The following is a 21,828-nucleotide window of genomic DNA, read 5'->3' on the forward strand; positions in this document are numbered from 1 at the left end:
AACCAACTACACAGAATTAGAAGTGCAATCGTCGATGATGATAGTATTCTATAACTTGCACAAAATTCCAAATACCATAAAAATTTTAAATCTATTTACAATCCAAGTCAAATATAAGTTTTCGAATTACGAAATTATAAATGAGAGCGTGAAACTATTTCTCAGATATCAGCATAACAAACAGCGAATTTGAAGCGAACCGTCGCACCCGGAATACGGTGAAGCATAGTGGGCCAACTGTCTGCAGGCGTTACACGCTGTCTAGGTAAGCTTTTTCGCTACAAGACATATTTATTTGATTACTTACTTGGCTTTATCCTTTGTTTATTCTACACGATGATCAGGTAAACTTTAAAACAACTCAATTACCAAAGCAGTTTCAAATTAACTGCTGGTGTGAAGACAATGAGGGTACCTACAAGTGTTTCGGAAATTTTTATATCTCATCTCCGTCTTTGAGACGGATAATGTAAATTAAAAATCTGGATGATCTTCAATTCAATAATTCAATGTCTAAAATTAGCTCACCTAATTTTTGCTTCAAAATTTTACCTAGCTTTGCAAAGTTTACGAACCTAAATTGTTATACAAATGTAGAAATCCATTGAAGGATGCCGTTGATAAAGTTAACGGGGCCAAATTTAAGATAAAAAACTTCAAGATTCTTGACCTTTAAAATGATTTTGAGTAATATGTGTTATACTTTGCTTAATTACGATTCACTGAATTTCAGATCATTCAACAACTGCAAAATAGCATTCTCTTCGTAATAATGTATTGTTAAATCCATGTTACGACTTTCATCCTCATGAATCCAATAAGTAACTTTAAAGTTTGACCGCGTCAATGCGCGTGGACTTAATACTCCGCAGATATAAGGAAATTTCTCCAGGTAGCTAGATTTCTCTTGTTTACGTAGACAGATTTCTTCATGTGCAATTTGAAATAATAATTTCCAAGTCGTACAAAAGCTTTCAACTATTGCGAACATTATAACGAACTGAGCTATAATTATCGTAACTTGGATAGGTAAACGATGGGTATATGAATAACGAAGGTAGCGATCATATAGTTATACATATTTTATTGATTACAATTAATATACGTACTAAATAATTCATCCTACGTGTAGATATTTATCTTCATTATTATAATTTTAACTAACAGTACAATGAATTATTGACTTAATTTATATGAAAAGACGGTTTAATATTTTTGCTACATAACACTCATTTTCCATCCAAGGATAGTTTGTTGAACCGATGACACGCACTTTAGAAGAGTCAAACTTAAACGAAACACCTAGAAATAAGAAACTCCGATGCTTGTAGCATGACTTAAAAACCTTGTATACCTCCCAATTACTATCGGAGTCTAATACCATTTGGGGTCTTTTGAGCAATTGGTGATTTAACCCGCGGTATTTTTTTTCAGATGTGATTTACTCTTGTGTTTAACCAGATACTTCCCTCTGTTGCTATTAAGAATAATTGTTTATGATCAAACACGGCACAATTTTTCCCACCAAATTACATCTTACAGATCCCTTATGGAGTAAATTAGTAACATAGATATTCCACTGGATAACATACAAAATTTCATTCATACCCATTACTAGCATCCGTTAGCTACACTGACACATCGCTCGTCAAAATTTGAATCCACTTATTTTTCTACCTTTTCAAGTTTCACCTTTGCTTCAGACTTTTTAGCCGTTATTTCTTTCTCGTCTCCCTCTTTTTCATTAGCTTCCCTTTCCCGCTCTTTCTCCTTATTGTGTAATTTTTTTTCGGAATTACGGAAACGGTCGTATCGCGAATCTTCGTCATCACTTGATTTCGTCCCAGGTTCAACTTCCTGCAAAATATCGCCCAAGTCTTTGTCAACGTCGTCCCAAATCTTGTCTGTGCTGTCCCCTTGGTATTCATCATCGTCGTCCTCTTCACCTGCCACATCTTTGTCAGCAACTTTAGCAGTTTTCTCCATCTCAGCAGATCCTTTATGATCAGGTTTAGCGCCGTCGGTATTTATAGCATTACTCGGAGATACGGCATTTGTACCGGTAGCCGAAGGTGCCGTAGCATTATTTGCAGTTTCACTTTTAACGCCTTCAGTAGATGTCGACGTGTTCGAAGTTAAACTCACATTGACAGAAGAGGAAGTTTGTAGATGAATCCGTTCCGCCTGACGTCGTAATGCTTTGTCGTCATTATCACGAACGTACCTGAACATAATTACGCACATTTATATAAAGATATTGTCAAGTTTTTCTGCATGGAATTGTATACCTACAATGCAACATACACGAGTACAAAGTGAATTTCAATCGCTGTAACCTATCACAAACTACGCTCTATAATTTTCAGTATGATTTCGATAATACTTCTTGAGATTTGCATATAAATTAGAAGTCAATTCAAACGCTCTTGAAGAATTGATCACCATATGCTTATCTTTCATGCTGCAATTAAATAGTTTCACTTTTTTAAAATTATAAATATCAACAAAACTCCATCAATAATCACTTGACAGTGTTTGACAAGCTGAGGTGGACTTTTAATTTTTGAAATAAGAATAAAATAAACTATGTTTACGCAGCTGTAGTTATTTATGCATTGATTATTAAATCGTTTATGTTTTAAAGAAATACTGAAACTTTTTCCCCTCCATTTTGCGTTATAATCAAATAGTCATTATTCAGGCACAAGCCTAATTGATTTTATTTGTTCAACAACATTTTTAACAACTCACCCTCTCATCTGGGTGTAGTTGAAATAAATCTATAGCAACTTGTGCAGATGTATAATTAAATATGAATATAATATGTATGAATCTATGTATTTATATGTATAGGAAAGTGGTAATTAAATCTTTGAGGTGTACCGCTTTAAGTGACTTCGCGTGGAGCAATGAAGCGCAACAGCTTGCTCTCCGTTGTCGCTTCGTGGCAAGTAAACTTTGCATAATTCACAAAATTGCACTTCGACTCGCTTTATGTATTCGGCTCCAACTTTAATCATCTGCTTGTTCTTGGGTTTCTTTTCACCATCTCCAACCGCTTCACCCTCTGGTTTTTCTTTTTTCTTTTTTTCCGCAGCATCTTCGTTTTCTTCAGCTGTTTCAAATGTATATTAATAGAAAACCAAATCTTCGATCGAAGTTAGCTATGTATTTGATCATATAATCGCAACTCACCATCTACGTCTCCAACTGAATCTAATGTCATGAAGTTGTCCAAGTTGACTTCCTTATCGTCGTCATCAGGACCACTAGACTCTCCTTCTCCCTCGGCAGCATCCACACCTCCATTACCAATTCTTTCATCTAGTACACTCTTTCTCTGAAATTGATAACACACACTGTCGTGAATTAGGATTTATCACTCCATTTAACGAGACGGAGTTTTATCGATTTACTCAGATATTAGCAATATTATTATTGAATATCAGCGAAATTACCAATTTAGTCATGATCTTTAAGCACATAAATATTGTACCTTGATGTGGTCCAGGGTGCAGACGTGACTTTCGTAAAGCATAGGTGATCGGAACTGGATCCTGCAAACGCGGCAAAACGGCGTGAGAAAACTCTTCATTTGACGATGAGATTCTGACAACTGATGCACCGCCTTGAGCGATCGATAATTCAGTTTACAAATGGGACAGAACATCGTCCTTGAAGGCAATGTTCCGCGTTGCGCGTCCCTTGCTTCTACACGCCGCTGTTCTTGTCGCTGAATAACACGCATTCGAGCTAGTGCTGCCTTGTGTCGAGCAGCAACACGTCGCATGGCCGCATTATGCCGCCCGGAGTAGAGGTGGAGAGAATATTCCTTGAAAGTTATGCTGCGATGAGCACAATGTGGACAGTTTAACTTGATGAACCGCCTTCCGTCTGCACGTCGAACAGGTTCGTCTGTAGCAACCCCTCGCCCATGACCTTCTTTGTCTTCCTCATCACCCTCATCATCCTCTACTTCGTCTTGTTCTTCCGGCTATATTTCAATGGACAATACCTTATTAATTAGAATGTTTGGGTTACATTTAAGATCACTGCGCCCCTAATTTGTTTGGACTATTGTAAAATCAGTACAGCAAACTTTCAAAGTGAGGGGCATCCAAATCTTCAACTTATCATAAACATATTGAGATTACCGAAGATTATTATTTTACTGCAAGTAAGTTACCTGATGCTTTCCATCATCATCGTCCTCCTTTTCCTCCTCTTCTTCTTTATCCTCCTCATCTTCGGTGTTTGGTCTCTCTCTTTCTCTGTCCAATTTCTCCTTCTTTCTCTTTTCTTCTTTTTTCTTCTTTTCCTCCGCCTCCTCTTCCTCATCTTCATCATGCTCTGGATTCTGTACAGAAATTTTGATGTCAAAAATGAAACTGATGATTTGTCATACTTTTGTTAACCACCAACTTAATTCACTTATTAGGGTTTCGGTACATTTTTACTTTACCTTTTCATCGTCGTCCCAGTTGCTCTTGTCGTCGTCATCATCATCATCGTCTGAGAATGCGGCATTGATAGCTTTGGCCATTTCTCTGTCCTTGTCCTTAACACTGGCGCCCACTGAAGAATCCTTTTTACCTCCGGAAACCCTAGTAGTACCGCTACTAATGGCACAGCAATTTTTCATTGTCATTTAAATAACTCTTTTTTTGTTAACATTTTTTTCTCACCATCTTTCTCATGCTCAATAATCAAAATTTATTCTTTGCTGTTGAGGGACAGCTAACTTCGCGACCTTATGCTTATGCTCTTTCGTTTTGTCCAAATCAAGGCCTTTATTATCGTATCATATGAATAATCGTAAGTATTTTTCCATCTTCTCTTGTACATATTTTGAACTTAATATGGCATCACACAGCACGCGTTCGTTTGAGAGCATATCGTCACAGAATTGAATCAGATGTAAAATATAATTTCGTAATAATGACGCTCGTTCTAAGCCTTCAATTGTATGTACTAACAAACTTTTATTTCTGTTAAACATCGTTGATCAAAGAAAAAGAGTTGTTGTTATATTATTTTCGGTTTTGTGTTTTTTTCGTGAGAAATTAGCTATCACATTTCAATGCTAAGTTGATCTAGCTAGTTGAACGTTGCATAGATGTACTGAAGTCATTTGATTAATTTTGTTGCCAAATTCGTTTTTATAACGAAATTAAAATTAATTCATCTCTCAGTAGGAATTCTACTTCATTTTCGTTCCTGCATCAATTTTTTTTTTTTTTTGCTTTCTACAGTCTATTACATCTATATATCATTGTCGATTGTCATCTCAGATCATCGACCATAAGGTGCTTTTTCTAGGAAGGACGTAGATCGGTCGATAAATGATTTGGCTAGTTAGTTACCTCCTGCGTATCTTTGTCGACGTCATGCGGACTCGTTGAATGTAGTCTCGAGACCTTGATGCCATCAGCTTGCGGCGATAATCAAGAGACTGCAGAGTTCGCTTGCGAGCCAAAATTGCATCAGATCTAGAGCTGATACGATGAAAGCCCCTCCCCCCTCGGGTCGAAATGCGGCCCCTGTATCCACCGGATTGGTGTGATATTCGACCACGACTTGGGGTACTGTATCGCGGTGCTGAAGGGGGCGGCATCTGGCTCTTACGAGAGGGTGGCGGAGGTGCGTACCCACGCGAGGCTGAATGACGCTCTTCAGATCGATGATACGTCGAGGTTCGATCGCTCGGTCTCTTGCCCCCATCCTCGTATACACTTGACGACGACGATCTCTTGTTGTCATCGTAAGTTGGTGCCGCAGATGAGCCACCGTATGACGATGAGTACCTCTGCGAACTCCCACCGCTACCACCTCCCTGCCAAACGAAATTCAATTGTGCTCCACTGCCTCTGCCACTTTTCTTTGTCCTCTCTCCTATCACTGTTTTTTATTTTTTTCTATTCTCCATTTTACTGTATCGGTATTAGTTCATAAAATCTTTTTAGCTATTTTTTTCAGCAGAAATGGTTGTATATTGGCTTCTCTCCTTTAGTTATATTATTACGACAATGCCAATCTCTCCATATTAACCATATTTAAATCCGATATTTTGATGTTAACTTCTGTTTACACCTCATTATCCTTTGACCTTTGATGAAAATATGGCAAAGGATTGTTCCATCTTTTTTATTTTTATTTTTTTTTTCCCTGACAGACGAGTAGCTGTGATAAGTGTTACCATCCCACATCAATGGCAATGATTCCCATCTCTGGGTACCAGTTTTCAATGATCTATACGATATCTATTCCTGAGAGTATCACACCATTATGGCTTCTCATGAAGTCTAATTCGTAACTATTCAACAGGTATTCAATTTATTTTTTCCTCTCTCTCTCACCTTTCAATTTTATTGTGCTGACATGGAAATTGTATGCAGTGTTAAGTTTGTCACATAATGATATTGAAGCTTCTTGTAATCATTGAAAAGTGAAGTCATTGATGAATAAAGAATTTCAGTTTTATAATCATTTATCAGAATAACATTTGAATCAATGCCAACGAAACTGTCTACGAGTGGATTATTGCTTTGATTTAAAAAATTTAGCACACGTAAGTGTTAGGAAGAAATGATTTAAGCATAAAACTGAAAGATGAGCGATATATATTTATTTTTGTAGTAAAAATTTGATGTATAATTTGGAAAAATGATACTCATTCAGAATAGATTCGTTATTTATCGACGTTTAATCAGTTTCCTGTAGGATCCATTACGCATTGATGTCTGCAGCATATTGCTTGATATTGACTAAGTGATTTTTTGTTATACCTTGCCGATCAATTGCAGCTGACACTTTTCGATGCCATGGTATCGTCTTATGGCATCAACAATCTACGATACAATTGGAGTTATTTGAAACTGTTTATTTTTACAGGTATCTATTCATGTGGATAATAAGTGACTGCTGGTAGGCAGTTCAGCTCTCAATGCATTGCAGTCGTAGATTAGAGGGTACCGTGATTCATAAGTTGTTCATGTAGACATATAGCATCGTTTAACTTTTGTTGATTTGCCGCATTCTGCGAGCAATCTCCCAACACAAAAACAATTCACATTCGAGCAGCGGTTGGCTCGTCGCTTGAAAGGAAAGCACCAGTACTAATAAGTATTTGATCAGCGTTCATCGCCTGACTAATGGCTGAGTGCACTCATTTTCATTCAGAATCTATCACTACAAGTTACTAAAATTCTATTGTCTCATATTTATACCTACAGGGTGTTCAGCAAAATTTATATAGGCTAAATATCTCCAAATTTTCCAAGTATTACTGTCCGTAACGGCTAAATAGAAAAAAATAAATAAATAAAAAATATATATAAACAAATACTATCAATTTTTTTAAAATAAATCATTTGAAAATCTAAATAAAATAAAAAGGACCCATTTTGTACATAAATGAAAATAGTTAAAGTTACAAGAAATGAATATCACACTCGTTAATGTCAAAATCTATCAAAATATATCTTGATGCAATTTGAGAAATCAATGCTTTCGAGGTCATTTTAAGAGCTATTGGAATTTCAGACCTGCTGTGCACCCTGTTTAGCCATCTTGCCGGTATCTCTTCAATTTAGTCCGTTGTTTCTACTTCTACATTTTTTTGGATTTCACGAATTTTCTGAAGCATCATCAGCTGAGCATTAGGAAATATTTTCTTCATATTTCCACAGTCAGTCTAAATCATTTTAATGGTATATCAAAATTCCGACTGATAAGTGATAACAATAATTTCATCTTAAATTTTCACGAATATAAAATAAAGGAATATTGTTATCCCAGACTATTTTCAAAAATCTCATGTAAAACTGACAGTAGAAAGTGCACTCGAACCACATTATTTGACAAATCTTTATTAACGTTTGGTATATCTTCCCAATATGTTACATAATGCAATAAAATTTACATACCTGATACGAATCAGTCCTCAGTCTTTTACGATTGGATTCACTCGACGATCTATGTTCATCTCTGCCAGAATAAGAATCCTATTGAGACAAAAGCAATTGAATCAATTGACAAACTTACATTCCTTTTAAGCTGTAATGAAAGAGGACTGATATGTGAGAATTTTGATGAATGTGCAAAGCACAGGTTCGGTTATAGGTACTGGCTTCGCAATTTCAATTCCCCAGATAAAAAAAAAAAAAAAAAACAGTTATTCACACAACAATGGATGTGCAATCCGTTCGAAATGAACCCGAATTTATTGACCAACATCAATTGGCAATACTTGAAATCTAAATTAATCCAATATCCAAGAAACCAATCATAGCAGTTTCCTCATTTTAATCTAGAAACACTTACACGACTGCTTCGCTTGTAGCTGTTAGAATTATCGCCTCTTCCTCCCCGGCTTGAGTACCGCTCAGATCCTCCGCCTTTGACAAGCAGTAAAAGAGCATATTAACCATAGTGAAATTGTATGAAATGTCTTTGTGATTTAATGATGTCTAAGTTTACTTACCAGAGGCATATTTTGATCTCGAATCATAACTTGGTGTGGAGTAATTAAATCTTCCTCTGGATGTGGAATAGCCTCCGCCTCCTCTGCTTCCCATCCCTGTCGTCGAACCTCCACCCCAATCTCCCCCACCCCCACGTCCTCGATACGAACTGCCACCTCGGGAACCGAAGCCTCTTCCTCTTGAGCTCATGCTTGAGCTATCAAGATAAATGGTGGATATGAGATAAATTTATGCATGAATTTACTTTTTCCTTCGAAAGGATCCTCTTTTCCATTTTCTAATACTTTTCTTCTCACCCAGTACGTTTACTGTTATGACAATGATGTCTTTCAACGTTACATGTCTTGATAAGAGTCCAAGGAGAATAGTTTTCGTCAAGGTTTAAGCATGAACCCAGTGATGCTGTTACACCTCATTTATTGTTAGATATGTGTAATGAATTGTGTTAAAGTGGGTTGATTACGCTGATTATATCTCGTGGATGAAGTGTGAAATTATTTTTTAGCTTTCTTTTTCTGTTTGTTTTCGTATTTAGAATATTACTAACCTATATTTGTTGTATCCATAACTCATGATTACAGCTTACCGACGATGACCCGAAAGAGTCTACGGATAAAATAGTAAAAATGTTACACAACGATTCAGAGATACCGATGCAGAGTTACTTCGACGAAACTGTAGCTTGTCGGTGGGATTTTCTCGGTTGACTATTTGCGAACAGAAACAAAATTTTGCGTGGTACACGGAAAGGCGGATGGGATATATCCGCATTTTTCACAAATGAACGTTACTTAAAATCGAAAACTGGGTTAATTTTTTTTCACCGTAAAAATTGACAGTAATTTCATTGCTACGCAATATCGAAAAATCGATAGTATTTCTTGCGCATACACACACTGGCGTTATCTAGCAAGTTAATGAACGCGAACATTTTTTCGTTTGCTGAAAACAAATTTCATGGAATATGTATGTAGTTCTTTTTTTTATAAAAACACATAAATCGTGAGTGAAAATGACGCTTACCAAGTAGATATATTAAACTTCGGTACTTCTAATATGTAGGACGATAGAAATTTAATTGTTAATTATTGCAAATGACGCGTTGAACCGCTTCCTCCTCGAAATATCTTTCCGTGCGCACGAGATACTAGATAGATGTAAAATGGCTGAATCCGCGGCAGATGCGGCGTGGGGTGTGAAAAGGATATGGAAGAGGTTGGACAAGGGAACGGAATTTAAACCGGAAACATGACTGCTCTACATTCTTATGTTTCCTGGTACTTAAATCAAATTTTCGCTACTTTTTCATCAAAATAACCAAATGAAACTTCACTTATCCTTTATTCAGTTTTTGCAAATATTTTTCTCGCTCCATTTCTCCGAAGTTTCTCACTAAACACACGATGTCGCATTGTAATAACATTTAACATTTATTTTTACATTCTTGTACTTATTATTTCCTTTTGCCCCATCATTTTATTTTCATTCAATTTAGTGATACGCGACGCATGCATTAATTAACACGTTTTGGATCCTTTGGTGAAAATGGTATCAATTGAAATTAATTCTAAATAGTCGTACTTACCAGCAGCAGAAATTAACGAGTCGTATTTGTAAATTTTCAATCCAAAATTTGACTTCGGCAATTGTATGGAAGAATTAACTGCTGTTTATTAAATTCCCTGCAGAATAGTGAAAATATTTCTAGGGTTGAAAAACGAAAGAAAATCAGCAATGAACGAGGTGACGAATTTTCTTCTTTAAAGTAGGTCACGTCGATTTGGTTTTTTATTATTCATTTATTAAGAAACCATCAGTTCTTCACGTTTTATAGATATAATAATGTGTTGTATGTATACTATATTGAGTACATAAGTACCAACAGATAACCATCATTAATCGACTTTATAAATCAAATCTCAAACGATGAGCTGGTTTATTGGCAACGGATTGAATTTATTCAGTTCAAACGATCATAATTTATTATCAAATTTGTTTTGTTTTTCCAATTATCGATTTTAATGATAAATGACAAGATGTTGCTGATATAGTAGTCTATTTTTGCAATAATTAACGATTATATTACTGGTGTGGAACACTCGCTTGAATCGATACGTTCACACGACGTAAATAAAAACGGAATTATAAATATATACTTTCTTTCGTAGAGATGATGTTATGTATTGTTTTGTCGGCGAGATGGTTGTAATACAGTTTGAGTAAATTCATTGTCATGTTGTTCAATTTCGATCGTTATAAAAATGCAAATTATACCAAAAGTACATGGGAAGAAAGTATTAAACCCAATAACGTATTTTGTATTTCAATTCGTACGTTCCTGGCAAAATTTGAAATGCAAATCATAGGTATTGAGAATAATTTAAGGAATAATTTGTGGTTTTTTTTCCCACTACTTGCGTGAGTTGAAACATGATCGTCTGGACCAAACTTTAATTAGTAATCAGTAGGTGAATGGAGTTAATTCGTTTAATATTTAATGACAGCATCTAATCATTAATTGTAGTAATCCGTAGTAGCAATTATAATAATGGTAATATTAATAGATTTTGCTTATACAAATTTTTAATAAATAGGGCTAGGTGAGTTTCTTAGCTTTCTGGTACAAGGTATCGACTACTTTGCCCATACTATGTAGCGTGTCCAGAGCAATCTCGTACGTTTTGTCTCTTGGCGTATCCTCAAACACGATCAAGACACCTTCTCCTTGATCCAATACACCTCTCAGTTTCTTGTCCAATATCATTTGTGATAATTTCTTTTCTACTTGAGCCAATGGCAGTGATATACACGAAGCTATGTGACCCACCTGTTTAAATGAATGAATTGATTAATTATTCATTGATGAGAAGCGGTTCAATTAATGAAATATTGACATTAACCTGCACACGCGAGTAGGGCTCGACAAGACGACAAAGATTTTGTTCAAGCATAGCGTCGTATAGGGATCCTAAGTGCGCTCTGACTATAACATCTTCCTCAAGTTGTTGTTTGAAGTCTTTAACAGCTATCTGAAACTCTGCCAATGATCGTCTGTGGCTAGCTTCGGCAACAGCTCGCATAGCATCAAGATCACGACCGGCATATTTAACGGCCAGTTTACCAGACATTATAGATTGAACATCTTCTGGGGTGCGTAACATTATTTTCGACAAAAGCATGTATTTTAGTGCTGTCAAAGCCTTGGGACATTCAACACTGTCATATCTGAAATCAAATAATTATAAATCTACAATTTGTTCTCTGTAACCAAACAAAGAACTAAAAATCATGATGCCCCTGAAGTTGGTAACGCTATTATAACGATTAACTTTCCAGACAATCGTTATATCATAGTTGCAGGATTGTCTGAAACTTAGTAGATCATAATAAGGCAAAATGTATTCATATTTTGAGAACTCGACTACTTCAAAGTCACTATAAACTTGCAAAATAGTAATTTTTCGCCCCAATGTTTCGTTACGCTAACATTACTAACTTCAGCCTCACTAATAACGAAAACAATGATGTTTTGTGCAACAATATATATTCGAATCAAGAAAAATTTTATGCAATAATTTCTGTTTTCTGTCAAAAATTTCTTTGTTCACTGCCATATTCTTCAAATAGCTACTAGATATACTCAATGAATCTAGATTAAATCTCTCAGTGTCATTTTGTGTTTCAAATTTTAACCGGCCCAATGCTTCTTGGGTATTTCAACAGTGCACTGAAGTTAGCAGGAATTGAATATGTGTAAATATAAAAAACTATTTATACCCTTCGAAAGCTTCATAAAAGTATGAGTAGGCAGTCTTGAAATCTCGCTCATCAGCAGCGTGCAATATCCCAGACTGTAGATCTAAAGCAGCTTGCATTTTTGGTGGACAATAGATGGCATTGGCGGTTGTTCTCGCACTTGTTAACGCCGCCCTAGCTTTAGCCAGATTACTAAGTGCATGATAGGTTTTACTTTCGAGCAGTTGGACCTCGACAAGAAGCTGTTTATCGTCAAGTTTTTTCAGCTCTTTAAGGAGGGCTGAACCAAGTTGAAGAGCTTCGCCGAACATCCCGGTGTCGAAATAAAGCGCTACTAATCGTGCTTCTAGAGATTGCCTCAAGAACGTTCTCCGCTCTTCCTTCGCCCATTCTATACACTCTTTGCATAATTGTACCTGAAAAAATGAAAATTTAACGTGTTGAATTAGGGAGAAATTGGAAAACTGAAAAGTACAGACGCTTCGAATTCAAGAACTGATGTATACCTCGATACCGATACCAGCTTCCAAGTCGAGGAAAAAATCTACCAGAGATCGGACTAGCTTAGCTGCCTTTGCCTTGCTGATAAGGCTGAGAAAGGGTCGAGTGGCTTTAATGAGGTCTGCTAATTCCTTGGCCTTGCCCTCCTTTTTGTAAAGTTCACCCAGGTGAAGGATGCCTTGTTCCTTCACCCTAATATTGTCCTCGTCATCTTCGGCGATCCCGATACTCGGATCTGAGACGATCTCGTTAAGGAGTGAAATTCCCTCACTCCTGTTCGTCATAGATACTGCTTGGGCACGCTCGAACAGCATCGCACCTGCCATTTCCGAAAAGACTTTATATCGTTCACCAAATAATTAAACTACACTCAAAGGCTGATTATCAGAAATCATAAGACTTGGGGGATGAATGAAATTATCTATTACTTCCTCTTTGCACACGCACGACCCGCTTTCTGTTTTGTCAGGTTCACACTGCCTTTTCGATTGTCTATCCTACAAGTTCGTGTCATGCTGCTACGCGAGTCAAATAAATAATCATGTTTTTCAGATCTCAATGGCTGTGCAAAATAATGAAGATGTATTTTTACTTGGGTAGTCAGAGTAGCCGCCCTTCGTCAGCCAATCGCATTCCAGGATCAATCGGAAACATTTAACATCTAACCAACCAACAACTACTAACCTGATTTTAATTCGGTAAAATATACTAAAAGGTTTCCCTTATGTTTCGTGAAACGTACGGCCGATATTTCCCTGATTCAAGTTAGGCGATCATATTACGAAAGAAAAGTACATATTTGATGTATCCATGAACTGTTTCGATTCTGAAAAATCTTCCAATAATCCTCCAACAAATCCACTATAAATTATTTTTACATATTTCGGATCAACCCTGAATTTTAGTGATTTCAGTTTACGATTGTCGCGTTTAATAGCCTAGCTCTACAAGAAAATTCATTACATTAAATTACGTATCGGGATTACATTATACTAATTCTAGGTAGATTTATAACTATACTTCGAATTATTACTTGATTGATGGATTTTGGTTGGAATAGGAATCTTGTGAATAAACATCGTATTTCAGAATAACGACAATACGTGTGGTATTTGAATTTTCTGCAAAAATACCGAAATGTCTTGACTTTTCAACTCTCAAATATACATATACAAATTCTTAGTTACCTAGCAACACCGGATGTTGAAAACTTTTCATACACGGTTACGGTTTGTGTATTTCCGCCCGCTGGAATCTGTTCGACGCCATTAGTGACGCGCGGCTCGGCAATATTTTAGGCCGTTTATCCTTTAGTTTTTGGTCATTTGTATAGTTATTTTTTAGGTGATAAGTCATCACGATGAGTGACATAGAGGTGAGTTTGCTATACCCGTGTTGAACTTCAATCTATATTGTTAATAAACATATTTTATATCGATGAAAGTTCAACTGTAGTCGGCGGTTTGTTGTTTGATCAGTGAAAACCACGCAACGAGTGCCGTTATTGATTTGTAGCCGCTTTACTCCGTAGCGAATTTATCTTTCATTTGGATGTTGTCTACAATTATCAAAACTAGCTATTAAACATTCATTAATATCAAATCCTACCCGGTAGAAAAGAAGTACAACGTATACGACTTATATATAGTTATTAACGCTGCGTCCCTCCCGGTGCTCAGAAATTTAGCCACCCTACAAATTGAGACTAAAATTCTTATCATGCGCCACGTGCTTCCGTCTCAAATATACACAGATAAATTTTAACGTGCGGTGTTATAACCACTCAGATTTATGTATGCATATATAGTTACGTATGTACGAGCTGTGAGATATTCATATATATAAACACGTTCATTTGTACATGCTCATGTGTAAAAAAGAACACAAACTATTTCGTGTTCTATATTAAGATTATTCAAACTGCTTATACGCATTAATCTAGCGACCAAATTTGCAAGTCACAAGTATATCAATTTAATCATAACCGGAATGAAAGCTTCCGCAAGAGCAGAAATTATATTTATAACAATGTTACGAACCTCGTTTTTCCGTTTGCATTATCTTTTTCATCTCTAATCTGTCGCCAATCGAAAGCATCTTTCGTAAAGTAGTTTTAAATTGCTGGTCATGAAAGAACTAAACAAATGTGAATTATTTCCTGACAATCGGTCAAGTTATTATTTTGCCATTGCTGTTCAGAGGATGTAAATAACCTTTTAAGAAACTTGGTGATAACAAATATGAAACAGAAAAAATACATGAGCTGCTAAATGTAAAATTGGCATCGTTCCACTTTTCTGTTCAATTTCAATCCATCATTGCTATCACATTTTTTTTATTTACTTGTCCTTGACATTTTACTATATTTAGCAGTTTCCAATAAAGATGGTGTTTCATTACCTCAACAGCGCACCGTTTCACGTGTAATTAATCCTTTTCTATTTATTTCTATAATCACTTGAATGCCTTTGTTGCCAAACTTAATGTCAAATTCCAATCCTACCTATCAGTGAATATCTATTTGAATTGCACTATTTTTCATTATACACCACAAATAATTATGAAAATTTAATTACAGCGAAGTGGTAGTCGCAGCGCTAGCCCCAGAAGGCCAAGAACAGCAGATGGAGGACCGAGAGATTCGCGTTCCAGATCCAGATCACGCAAGTCAAGGGAAAGGAAGGAGAGTCATCGTCCAAACAAGGACTATTCAAGGTCAAGGAGCAGATCAGGTTCAAGAGGTCGTAAACCGTACCGTACCAGCAAATACACAGGGGCTGGACACCGAGGAAGCAGCCGCAGTCGCAGCCGCTCGCCCTATCGGGGTGGGCGCTACTCTCGCAGCAGGTCTCGTTCGTACTCGCGCTCGCGCTACTCTCGCGAGAGAGACAGGAACATTTACCGATCGCACTCCCGCAGCCCCATGTCTTCGAGGCGGCGCCATGTCGGTAACCGGGACAACCCCTGCCCCTCCCGATGCCTTGGTGTCTTCGGCCTATCAATCTATACGACTGAGCAGCAGATTCATCAAATCTTCTCCAAATATGGTCCAGTCGAACGAGTGCAAGTCGTCATTGATGCCAAGGTACTAATACTGTTTCTTTACTTTATCAAAAGGTTCTGCTATTGTTTCTGATATATTCCTTTAGTTTTCGTGAATGTGATAATTTATTTCTTTGTGTTTTATACCCTCTTGGCTTTTATTTTTATTGTAATTGACAGGAGGAACAGTAAAAAGGTTTAGGCCAGAGATTTAGAACATTCGCCTGTGAAGTTTGCGCGATCATGTTAAAGGCATCTGGCCACAACTCACTTCTTTGAACGTTACTTCTCCTTTCGTTAGTTTTTCAGAATATACACCATTGTTGCCATTCGGTAGCTATAGGACTATAGGACTATGCAAGATATAGAAGATTCAAGAATAATCGATCTTGGTGGTATTATACGAAGGTTGTAGAAGACGACCTACATCCAAGTCCAACTTTCAATTTTTTATTTAAATCTTTATTTTTTACAATGGTTTTTTTTTCTTTTTTTTTTTTCCTCTGATGGTAGGGAAGTTGCGGAATTGGAGATACATTTTTTTCCACTATAAATCGACACCCAACATTTGTGGAATGTCAATTGCATTAGATTATTACTTCATTTCTCAATTTGTATCAAAATTCTTACCAACTCTGACAAAAACTTCATATATCAGGGATTGTGCAGCTTCCCAGATAAACAAATACTTCTGTAATTGTTGAACTTGTCTTTTCAAAGTCCATATGTGGTCTAGTATGAAAGACTGATTAATGGAGGATGGCCGTTTGGTGGTGAATGAACGTGTTTCAGACTGGACGGTCGAGAGGCTTTTGCTTTGTATACTTTGAGTCATCTGAAGATGCTAAAGTCGCCAAGGAACAGTGTACAGGAATGGAGATTGATGGTCGACGGATACGAGTAGATTTTTCTATTACTCAACGAGCACATACACCAACTCCCGGCATTTATATGGGGAAGCCAACTCATTTGCATGATAGAAGTTGGGAAGGAGGATCCAGACGTAGAGAGTAAGTATCAATCCTTGATAAAATTCCAGAAGATGAAGCATCTATTTTTCAAAATTAATGATATTATATAAATTGTATTTTTTAAAACAGAGGGAGTGGATACAGAGGAAGCCATAGGAGGTCACCCAGCCCTTATTATAACAGTAGTAGTCGTCGCCGCACACGCTATGAACGGTCAAGGTCACGGTCATATTCGCCCCGTAAGTCTGATCTAAAATTTTCTTACTGAAAGTAACGTAATTACTCTATAGACGCAACTACGTCATCCTCATGGATTGGGTGTCCACAGAAATAATTACTTCGTACTACTACGATACAGTTGAATAAATAATATAGTGGCATAAGTTATCAAAATACTAGAGTTTCACAGGATGGAACAACTGGCCAAGGCAATGGAAGTTTCCAGCAAACATGATCAAGTTCCACTTCCAGTCTGCTGTAATAATGTTTTTAGTTAAACCATTTTCTGCAATTACAAATCATTGGTTGTATACTAATTTTGAATTCACTATTTTTAACGTCATCATTTTACGAAAACTCCAATTTTCTTTATATTGATTTATCCACTTCATTCACAATACGTGTAATGCAGTAATTATATTTTCTTTCTATGTGCATGAAAGTTTTCTAGCAATTCCGTGATTTGAATATGAATTGTTGAGGGGCATTTTATTGAATAAACTTGAAGAAATAAGTTGAACTACATTGTCTGAACAGATAAGTTGGGGCACATGATTGATGAACGTTCATAGAATGGGAATAATCGCTATAGGACCGCTGAATGTTTTAATTTTGTGTGGACACCCTAGATTCTTTCATTAACACTTCGACAACTTTCATTTTTGGGAGTTTTTGGCGCTATTACGAGTTTCTTAACTGAAGATCGACGCAGAAGCATCCGAGGAATGCATCTAATGAAAGTAGCGGTAGTAACTAAGTGCAATCATTGACATAAGTCAAACAATCATTGTTTTTGTTGCTTAATGAATTTCAGGTCGATATTAAGTGACGCGAGTGTGACGTGAGAGGCCAGGTGTTGGGAGCCATTTGTGTGACTTGATCCTTTCACCTCCCTTACCCCTAACTAGACGGGGGCCAATAATGCAAACGCTACATTCTAACAAACGTATGACCATTCTCACCTTGCTCTAGATCACAATGTATATATCGCTGTATAGCGATGTAGAATAGCATATTTTTGAATATCAGTTAGTGAGCAGTAGGGTGAGAATGGCCCAGAAAAACCTTACTTCCATTATTCATCCATGGTTTTTTTTTTATTTTATTTTATTTTTTTTTATTGCGGTTTTTCCCTTCGTTATGGTTGTAAGGTTTTAGTTATTTTATCGTACGACTATCATGTAAAGGTTGGAATACGATTATTTCACTTTTTGGTTCAACTTTTATTCGTTCGATGTTTTGATGCTTGAGGTTGTATTCCAGCTATTTGTCAATGTACTACCACGCCGTACGAGTGGTAATAATTTGAAATATGTGGTATTCTTAGTAATTTACTACAACAAATAAACCTGAAAATTCGATATAGATTTCTCTAACACATTTGTTTGTTTATAAGGTTTTGAATCAAGAGGTATTGGATGATAGAGGGAAGTTTCAAGTTTGACTCTGAAAAAAATGAAAGGTTTTGAAAAGAAAAATTGAAGACAAGATTTCTGAAGATCTTTCTCTTGCTCGAATGAATTTCAAGATCCCACGAAGGTCTTTCGCGCTTGTGACAAAGAATATGATCCGAATCCGATTCATTTCCGGCTGAGAAGTCTCAAGCCTAGAGGAGCTGCAAGAGCAGTAGAGCAAGCTTCAAGACAGAATCAGAATCATTGGGCATCAGGCCCCTGGCCAGGGCAGGTCGGTGGTAGTCGGGGGTGAAACAGGCTGAAAAAGTTTACGAAAATATTCAAGAATCGCCGAAATTCTCCTTTTTTTTTCTTTTCCTACGGGAAAGTACAGCCATTTCAAGTTTACACCGATCATATTCTTTATCAGTTGAGTTGATTTGGTTATATACAAGATACCCCACAGTAGAAGAACTCATCGATTGATTACAAATAAATGAATGAATAAAAAAATAAAACTAAAATTATCCGCGACTTTCCCATCCCTCCACCATCCCAAAACCTCTAACTTCCTCTAAAACCCCTAAGAACTTTGATTTTGTCTAGAAAATAAGTTAATTGCTATTTCCTAAGCTAGTCAATAAATATTGACTTTCATATTGTAACGAACCGTGTTTTTTCTTTAGTCTTTATTTACCTAGTCCCCAACCATTTTTTTTCTTTTTTTGGTTTAATTTCTGTGAAATGTTATTTAGCACCTGTATCATTACGAATTGTGTCATCTACAGCTGAAAAATAATTCAACATATCTCAGTTTAATTTTGGAACTAGGAGAATAAGGATTATTAACATTAACTTCATTTACAACTTGTATATATTTATACTCTGGCAACTGATTGCATTATACAAGAAAATGTTGATGCCATGTACCAAGAAAGGGTTTGCATAAACATACTCACTGGTGAGATATGTTGAAATTGCACAATAGAGTAATAATACTCGCATACACCTCAAAGTCTGTTGTTATCACCTTTCCTCTTTTAATGAGTTGAGTAAAAGATGCATTTCCACAACTTTGGTAGATGTGTATCTTTCAGAAGTAAATTAATACTAATTTATAGATTGAGGATTAGTAGGACGTGAAGGCTCGTTGGGTGCTTGTGTTCCTTGTGCTTCCTGGGTTTCCTGGGTTGCTGAAATTGAATAAGTAACATTACAGCCATATCTTATTTACAGTAAGTCATGGAATAAGAATTTAAGTGAGATTATCTTCTTATGTAATACAAACCTTTATAGGAATATTCTAGAGCAGTGGCAATTGTTCTCATGTCACCTTCTATACTTCTTGCCCAATTTTCGGCATCACCAATTTCTTTTAGAGCACTAGAAAAACTTTCGACCAAGTTGAGCCAAGCTTGCGTCTGCTTGGCAAAACTGGTTGCGCTGTGCTGCAATTGTTTAGCTTCTGCATCCAATCTCTTTTGATTCAAATAAGCCTGAGCAACCCTGAAGGAAGAAATATTGAAATTAGTGTATATAAAATCAGCTTGCATTGGATCTCACGATACTCACCCAACGTTCAAATGATCAACGAGAGCTTGAGTCAAATTATTTGCTGCCTGAACGGCTTCCTTGCGCTTTTGTTCTGGACATGGTGAAAATTTTGTGATTTAATTAGTCACACGAAAAAAAAAAAATTGAAATAAATTGAAAAACGAGGTATTTTTTTTACCTTGCCTTTCTTTTCTAGCTGAATGTTTGCTCTGGTGTTCTTTCACAATTGATGACAACATATTGAATGAGAATTATAGTAGGATGTTGGGGTATATTTTTAATAATTGTTTTATTCTTGTTGGATACGTTGTGATTCAAACACGAATTACAGTGACAGATGAGATAACTGGATTCGAATGGGATAAACATGTGGATCGCGTACTCCGTGTGTAATGTAATGATATTAGATTGTATCACAGTCTAATCTTTCTGACTTGCGTGCAGACACCATATCATTGAGTATGGAGTGTACAGGAGGGCAGTCTTAGGGTTATAAAAACTGAGCTGAGTGAGCTGATTTTAGGTATACCTAAGGGTGGCGCTGTTAACCGTAAGTTGCACAACTAACTGTGTAATACCAGGTAATACCACACATCACGTTCGATGTTGTGTCAATCAGCGCCACGTGTTTATTTTATGTACCCTTATTCACCTACAGAATTTTCGCGATTTTGAAAAGTGCTGGGATCAGTTCCTTGGTGCACTGTTCCAACGTAATTTTGCGAAAGAAATCGATTGGGCGCAGTCCGAATACGATGCGAGCAACTGATCAAAAGTTACAGCCAAAAAACCGGAACCTGAGTTTTTGCCATTTTCCAGCTGGTGCTATTTCCGTCGTAGAGTCTCGGCCGTTGGTTCTACGCTCTGTTTGCTGCGTTTTCTGAGTTCCTGGGGATCCAATTAGTCGGATAAGGGTCATACAGATCGATTCTGAAACAAAGAATTTTCGGCTGAAAAAATGAAGAAAAAGTAAGGCTAACCCGAAGAGACCCGCTCTTGATGGCGACTCGTCATCCAGTCTTCTCCACTTCCTGTTTCCCACGTTTCTATGTAGCTGCTTTCTTAGCTTTATTCGGCTTTCTTTTCTTTTCTTTTCTTTTTAGCTTTTTTTCTGACATTGTCTTCGCCGTCTTTCTCTGTTCTATTCTCCGTTCTAATTTTTTATCCCTAGATCTTAAATAGTAATATAGAACTAGACTAAGGTTTTGGAATTAAGACTTTGTTTATTTTTAATTTTGCAATAATGTTTGCCAATATTGTCATGAGAAAGATGATAAATAAACCATTGAACCATTGAACCCCTTTGCATTTCTGTCGAAAATTTTCGCGATTTTGAAAGGTGCTGGAATAAATTCTTTAATGCACTATTCCGACGTAATTTCGCGAGAGAATTCGATTGGGCACAGTCCAAACACGCTGCGATCAACGCATCAGAAGTTACAGCCAAGAAACGAGAACCTTTATTTTCGACATATTTCAGCAGGTGCTTTTTCCTCCGTAATTTCTCCCCTGTTGATCCCACACTCTTTTCGCTGCGTTTTCTGAGTTCCTGGTGGTCCATTTAGTCGGGAAAGGGACATACAAATCGAATCTGAGACCAAAAATTTTCGGCCCCAAAAATGGAAAAAAGTAAGGCTAACCCCTTTGCATTTTTGGCGAAAATTTTCGCGATTTTGAAAAGTGCTGGAATAAATTCTTTCATGCACTATTCCGACGTAATTCTGCGAGAGAAATCGATTCGGCGCAGTCCCAGCACGCTGCGATCAACGCATCAAAAGTTACAGCCAAAAAACGAGAACCTGTATTTTCGACATTTTTCAGCAGGTGGTTTTTTCTCCGTAATTTCTCTCCTGTTGATCCCACACTCTTTTCGCTGCGTTTTCTAAGTTCCTGGTGGTCCATTTAGTC

The 21,828-nt window shown here is 36.8% G+C and overlaps 4 protein-coding genes across 13 annotated transcripts; 1 reads left to right on the top strand and 3 right to left on the bottom strand.

Moving 5' to 3' along the window:
* Positions 1-1,067: 1,067 nt before the first annotated feature.
* Positions 1,068-9,666, bottom strand: LOC124213166 (zinc finger CCCH domain-containing protein 13). Of its 4 annotated transcripts, none has more exons than XM_046614156.2 (12): positions 9,507-9,666; positions 9,031-9,089; positions 8,483-8,679; positions 8,323-8,396; positions 7,926-8,003; positions 5,364-5,833; positions 4,463-4,616; positions 4,187-4,357; positions 3,497-3,994; positions 3,196-3,340; positions 2,884-3,115; positions 1,068-2,224 (listed from the first exon to the last, which is right to left on the bottom strand). In XM_046614156.2, exons 2-12 carry the CDS (start codon positions 9,054-9,056, stop codon positions 1,666-1,668), a joined length of 2,604 nt encoding a protein of 867 aa, XP_046470112.1. In that variant the 5' UTR covers positions 9,057-9,089; positions 9,507-9,666; the 3' UTR covers positions 1,068-1,665. The 4 variants fall into 4 exon arrangements, with proteins under 4 accessions (XP_046470112.1, XP_046470111.1, XP_046470113.1 ...); XM_046614155.2 differs by having other exon boundaries at positions 4,463-4,619; XM_046614157.2 differs by lacking the exon at positions 9,031-9,089 and having other exon boundaries at positions 4,463-4,619.
* A 1,286-nt stretch (positions 9,667-10,952) lies between these two features.
* Positions 10,953-13,264, bottom strand: Rpn6 (regulatory particle non-ATPase 6). Of its 2 annotated transcripts, XM_046614160.2 has the most exons (5): positions 13,169-13,264; positions 12,746-13,059; positions 12,261-12,655; positions 11,384-11,708; positions 10,953-11,310 (listed from the first exon to the last, which is right to left on the bottom strand). In XM_046614160.2, exons 2-5 carry the CDS (start codon positions 13,052-13,054, stop codon positions 11,080-11,082), a joined length of 1,260 nt encoding a protein of 419 aa, XP_046470116.1. In that variant the 5' UTR covers positions 13,055-13,059; positions 13,169-13,264; the 3' UTR covers positions 10,953-11,079. The 2 variants fall into 2 exon arrangements, with proteins under 2 accessions (XP_046470116.1, XP_046470115.1); XM_046614159.2 differs by having other exon boundaries at positions 12,746-13,228.
* Positions 13,265-13,958: 694 nt separating this feature from the next.
* On the top strand, positions 13,959-21,123 carry LOC124213168 (transformer 2). 5 transcript variants are annotated; one of them, XM_069133906.1, is made up of 6 exons: positions 13,959-14,115; positions 15,319-15,587; positions 15,660-15,825; positions 16,575-16,792; positions 16,883-16,992; positions 20,740-21,122. In XM_069133906.1, exons 1-6 carry the CDS (start codon positions 14,101-14,103, stop codon positions 20,802-20,804), a joined length of 843 nt encoding a protein of 280 aa, XP_068990007.1. In that variant the 5' UTR covers positions 13,959-14,100; the 3' UTR covers positions 20,805-21,122. The 5 variants fall into 5 exon arrangements, with proteins under 5 accessions (XP_068990007.1, XP_046470120.1, XP_068990006.1 ...); XM_046614164.2 differs by lacking the exon at positions 20,740-21,122 and adding an exon at positions 18,369-19,031; XM_069133905.1 differs by having other exon boundaries at positions 15,319-15,825; positions 20,740-21,123.
* Blos1 (biogenesis of lysosome-related organelles complex 1 subunit 1) lies at positions 18,194-20,382 on the bottom strand. 2 transcript variants are annotated; one of them, XR_006881825.2, is made up of 5 exons: positions 20,099-20,322; positions 19,939-20,011; positions 19,655-19,872; positions 19,326-19,559; positions 18,194-19,154 (listed from the first exon to the last, which is right to left on the bottom strand). XR_006881825.2 is itself a non-coding variant. In XM_046614165.2 (4 exons), exons 1-4 carry the CDS (start codon positions 20,157-20,159, stop codon positions 19,477-19,479), a joined length of 435 nt encoding a protein of 144 aa, XP_046470121.1. In that variant the 5' UTR covers positions 20,160-20,382; the 3' UTR covers positions 19,223-19,476. The 2 variants fall into 2 exon arrangements, 1 of the variants encoding a protein (XP_046470121.1); XM_046614165.2 differs by lacking the exon at positions 18,194-19,154 and having other exon boundaries at positions 19,223-19,559; positions 20,099-20,382.
* Positions 21,124-21,828: the final 705 nt, after the last annotated feature.

Source organism: Neodiprion pinetum, chromosome 2 (assembly GCF_021155775.2).
Source record: "Neodiprion pinetum isolate iyNeoPine1 chromosome 2, iyNeoPine1.2, whole genome shotgun sequence".
Lineage (NCBI taxonomy): Eukaryota > Metazoa > Arthropoda > Insecta > Hymenoptera > Diprionidae > Neodiprion > Neodiprion pinetum.

Excerpts from the sequence above, each read along its gene's own strand:
- LOC124213166 (XM_046614155.2), bottom strand. The coding sequence starts at position 9,056 with ATGAGTTATGGATACAACAAATATAG. Across the intron at positions 4,620-5,363 it reads TCGACAAAGATACGCAGGAG|TAGCGGTACTACTAGGGTTT; the intron begins GTAACTAACTAG and ends CTGTGCCATTAG. Across the intron at positions 3,341-3,496 it reads GCACCCTGGACCACATCAAG|AGAAAGAGTGTACTAGATGA; the intron begins GTACAATATTTA and ends TATCAATTTCAG.
- Rpn6 (XM_046614159.2), bottom strand. The coding sequence starts at position 13,066 with ATGGCAGGTGCGATGCTGTTCGAGCGTGCCCAAGCAGTATCTATGACG. Across the intron at positions 12,656-12,745 it reads AAGCTGGTATCGGTATCGAG|GTACAATTATGCAAAGAGTG; the intron begins GTATACATCAGT and ends TCATTTTTTCAG. Across the intron at positions 11,311-11,383 it reads AGCCCTACTCGCGTGTGCAG|GTGGGTCACATAGCTTCGTG; the intron begins GTTAATGTCAAT and ends TCATTTAAACAG.
- LOC124213168 (XM_069133905.1), top strand. Across the intron at positions 15,826-16,574 it reads AAGTCGTCATTGATGCCAAG|ACTGGACGGTCGAGAGGCTT; the intron begins GTACTAATACTG and ends AACGTGTTTCAG. Across the intron at positions 16,993-20,739 it reads GTCACGGTCATATTCGCCCC|CTGGTGCTATTTCCGTCGTA; the intron begins GTAAGTCTGATC and ends GCCATTTTCCAG.
- Blos1 (XM_046614165.2), bottom strand. The coding sequence starts at position 20,159 with ATGTTGTCATCAATTGTGAAAGAACACCAGAGCAAACATTCAGCTAGA. Across the intron at positions 20,012-20,098 it reads AGCTAGAAAAGAAAGGCAAG|AACAAAAGCGCAAGGAAGCC; the intron begins GTAAAAAAAATA and ends CACCATGTCCAG. Across the intron at positions 19,873-19,938 it reads GTTGATCATTTGAACGTTGG|GGTTGCTCAGGCTTATTTGA; the intron begins GTGAGTATCGTG and ends TTCTTCCTTCAG.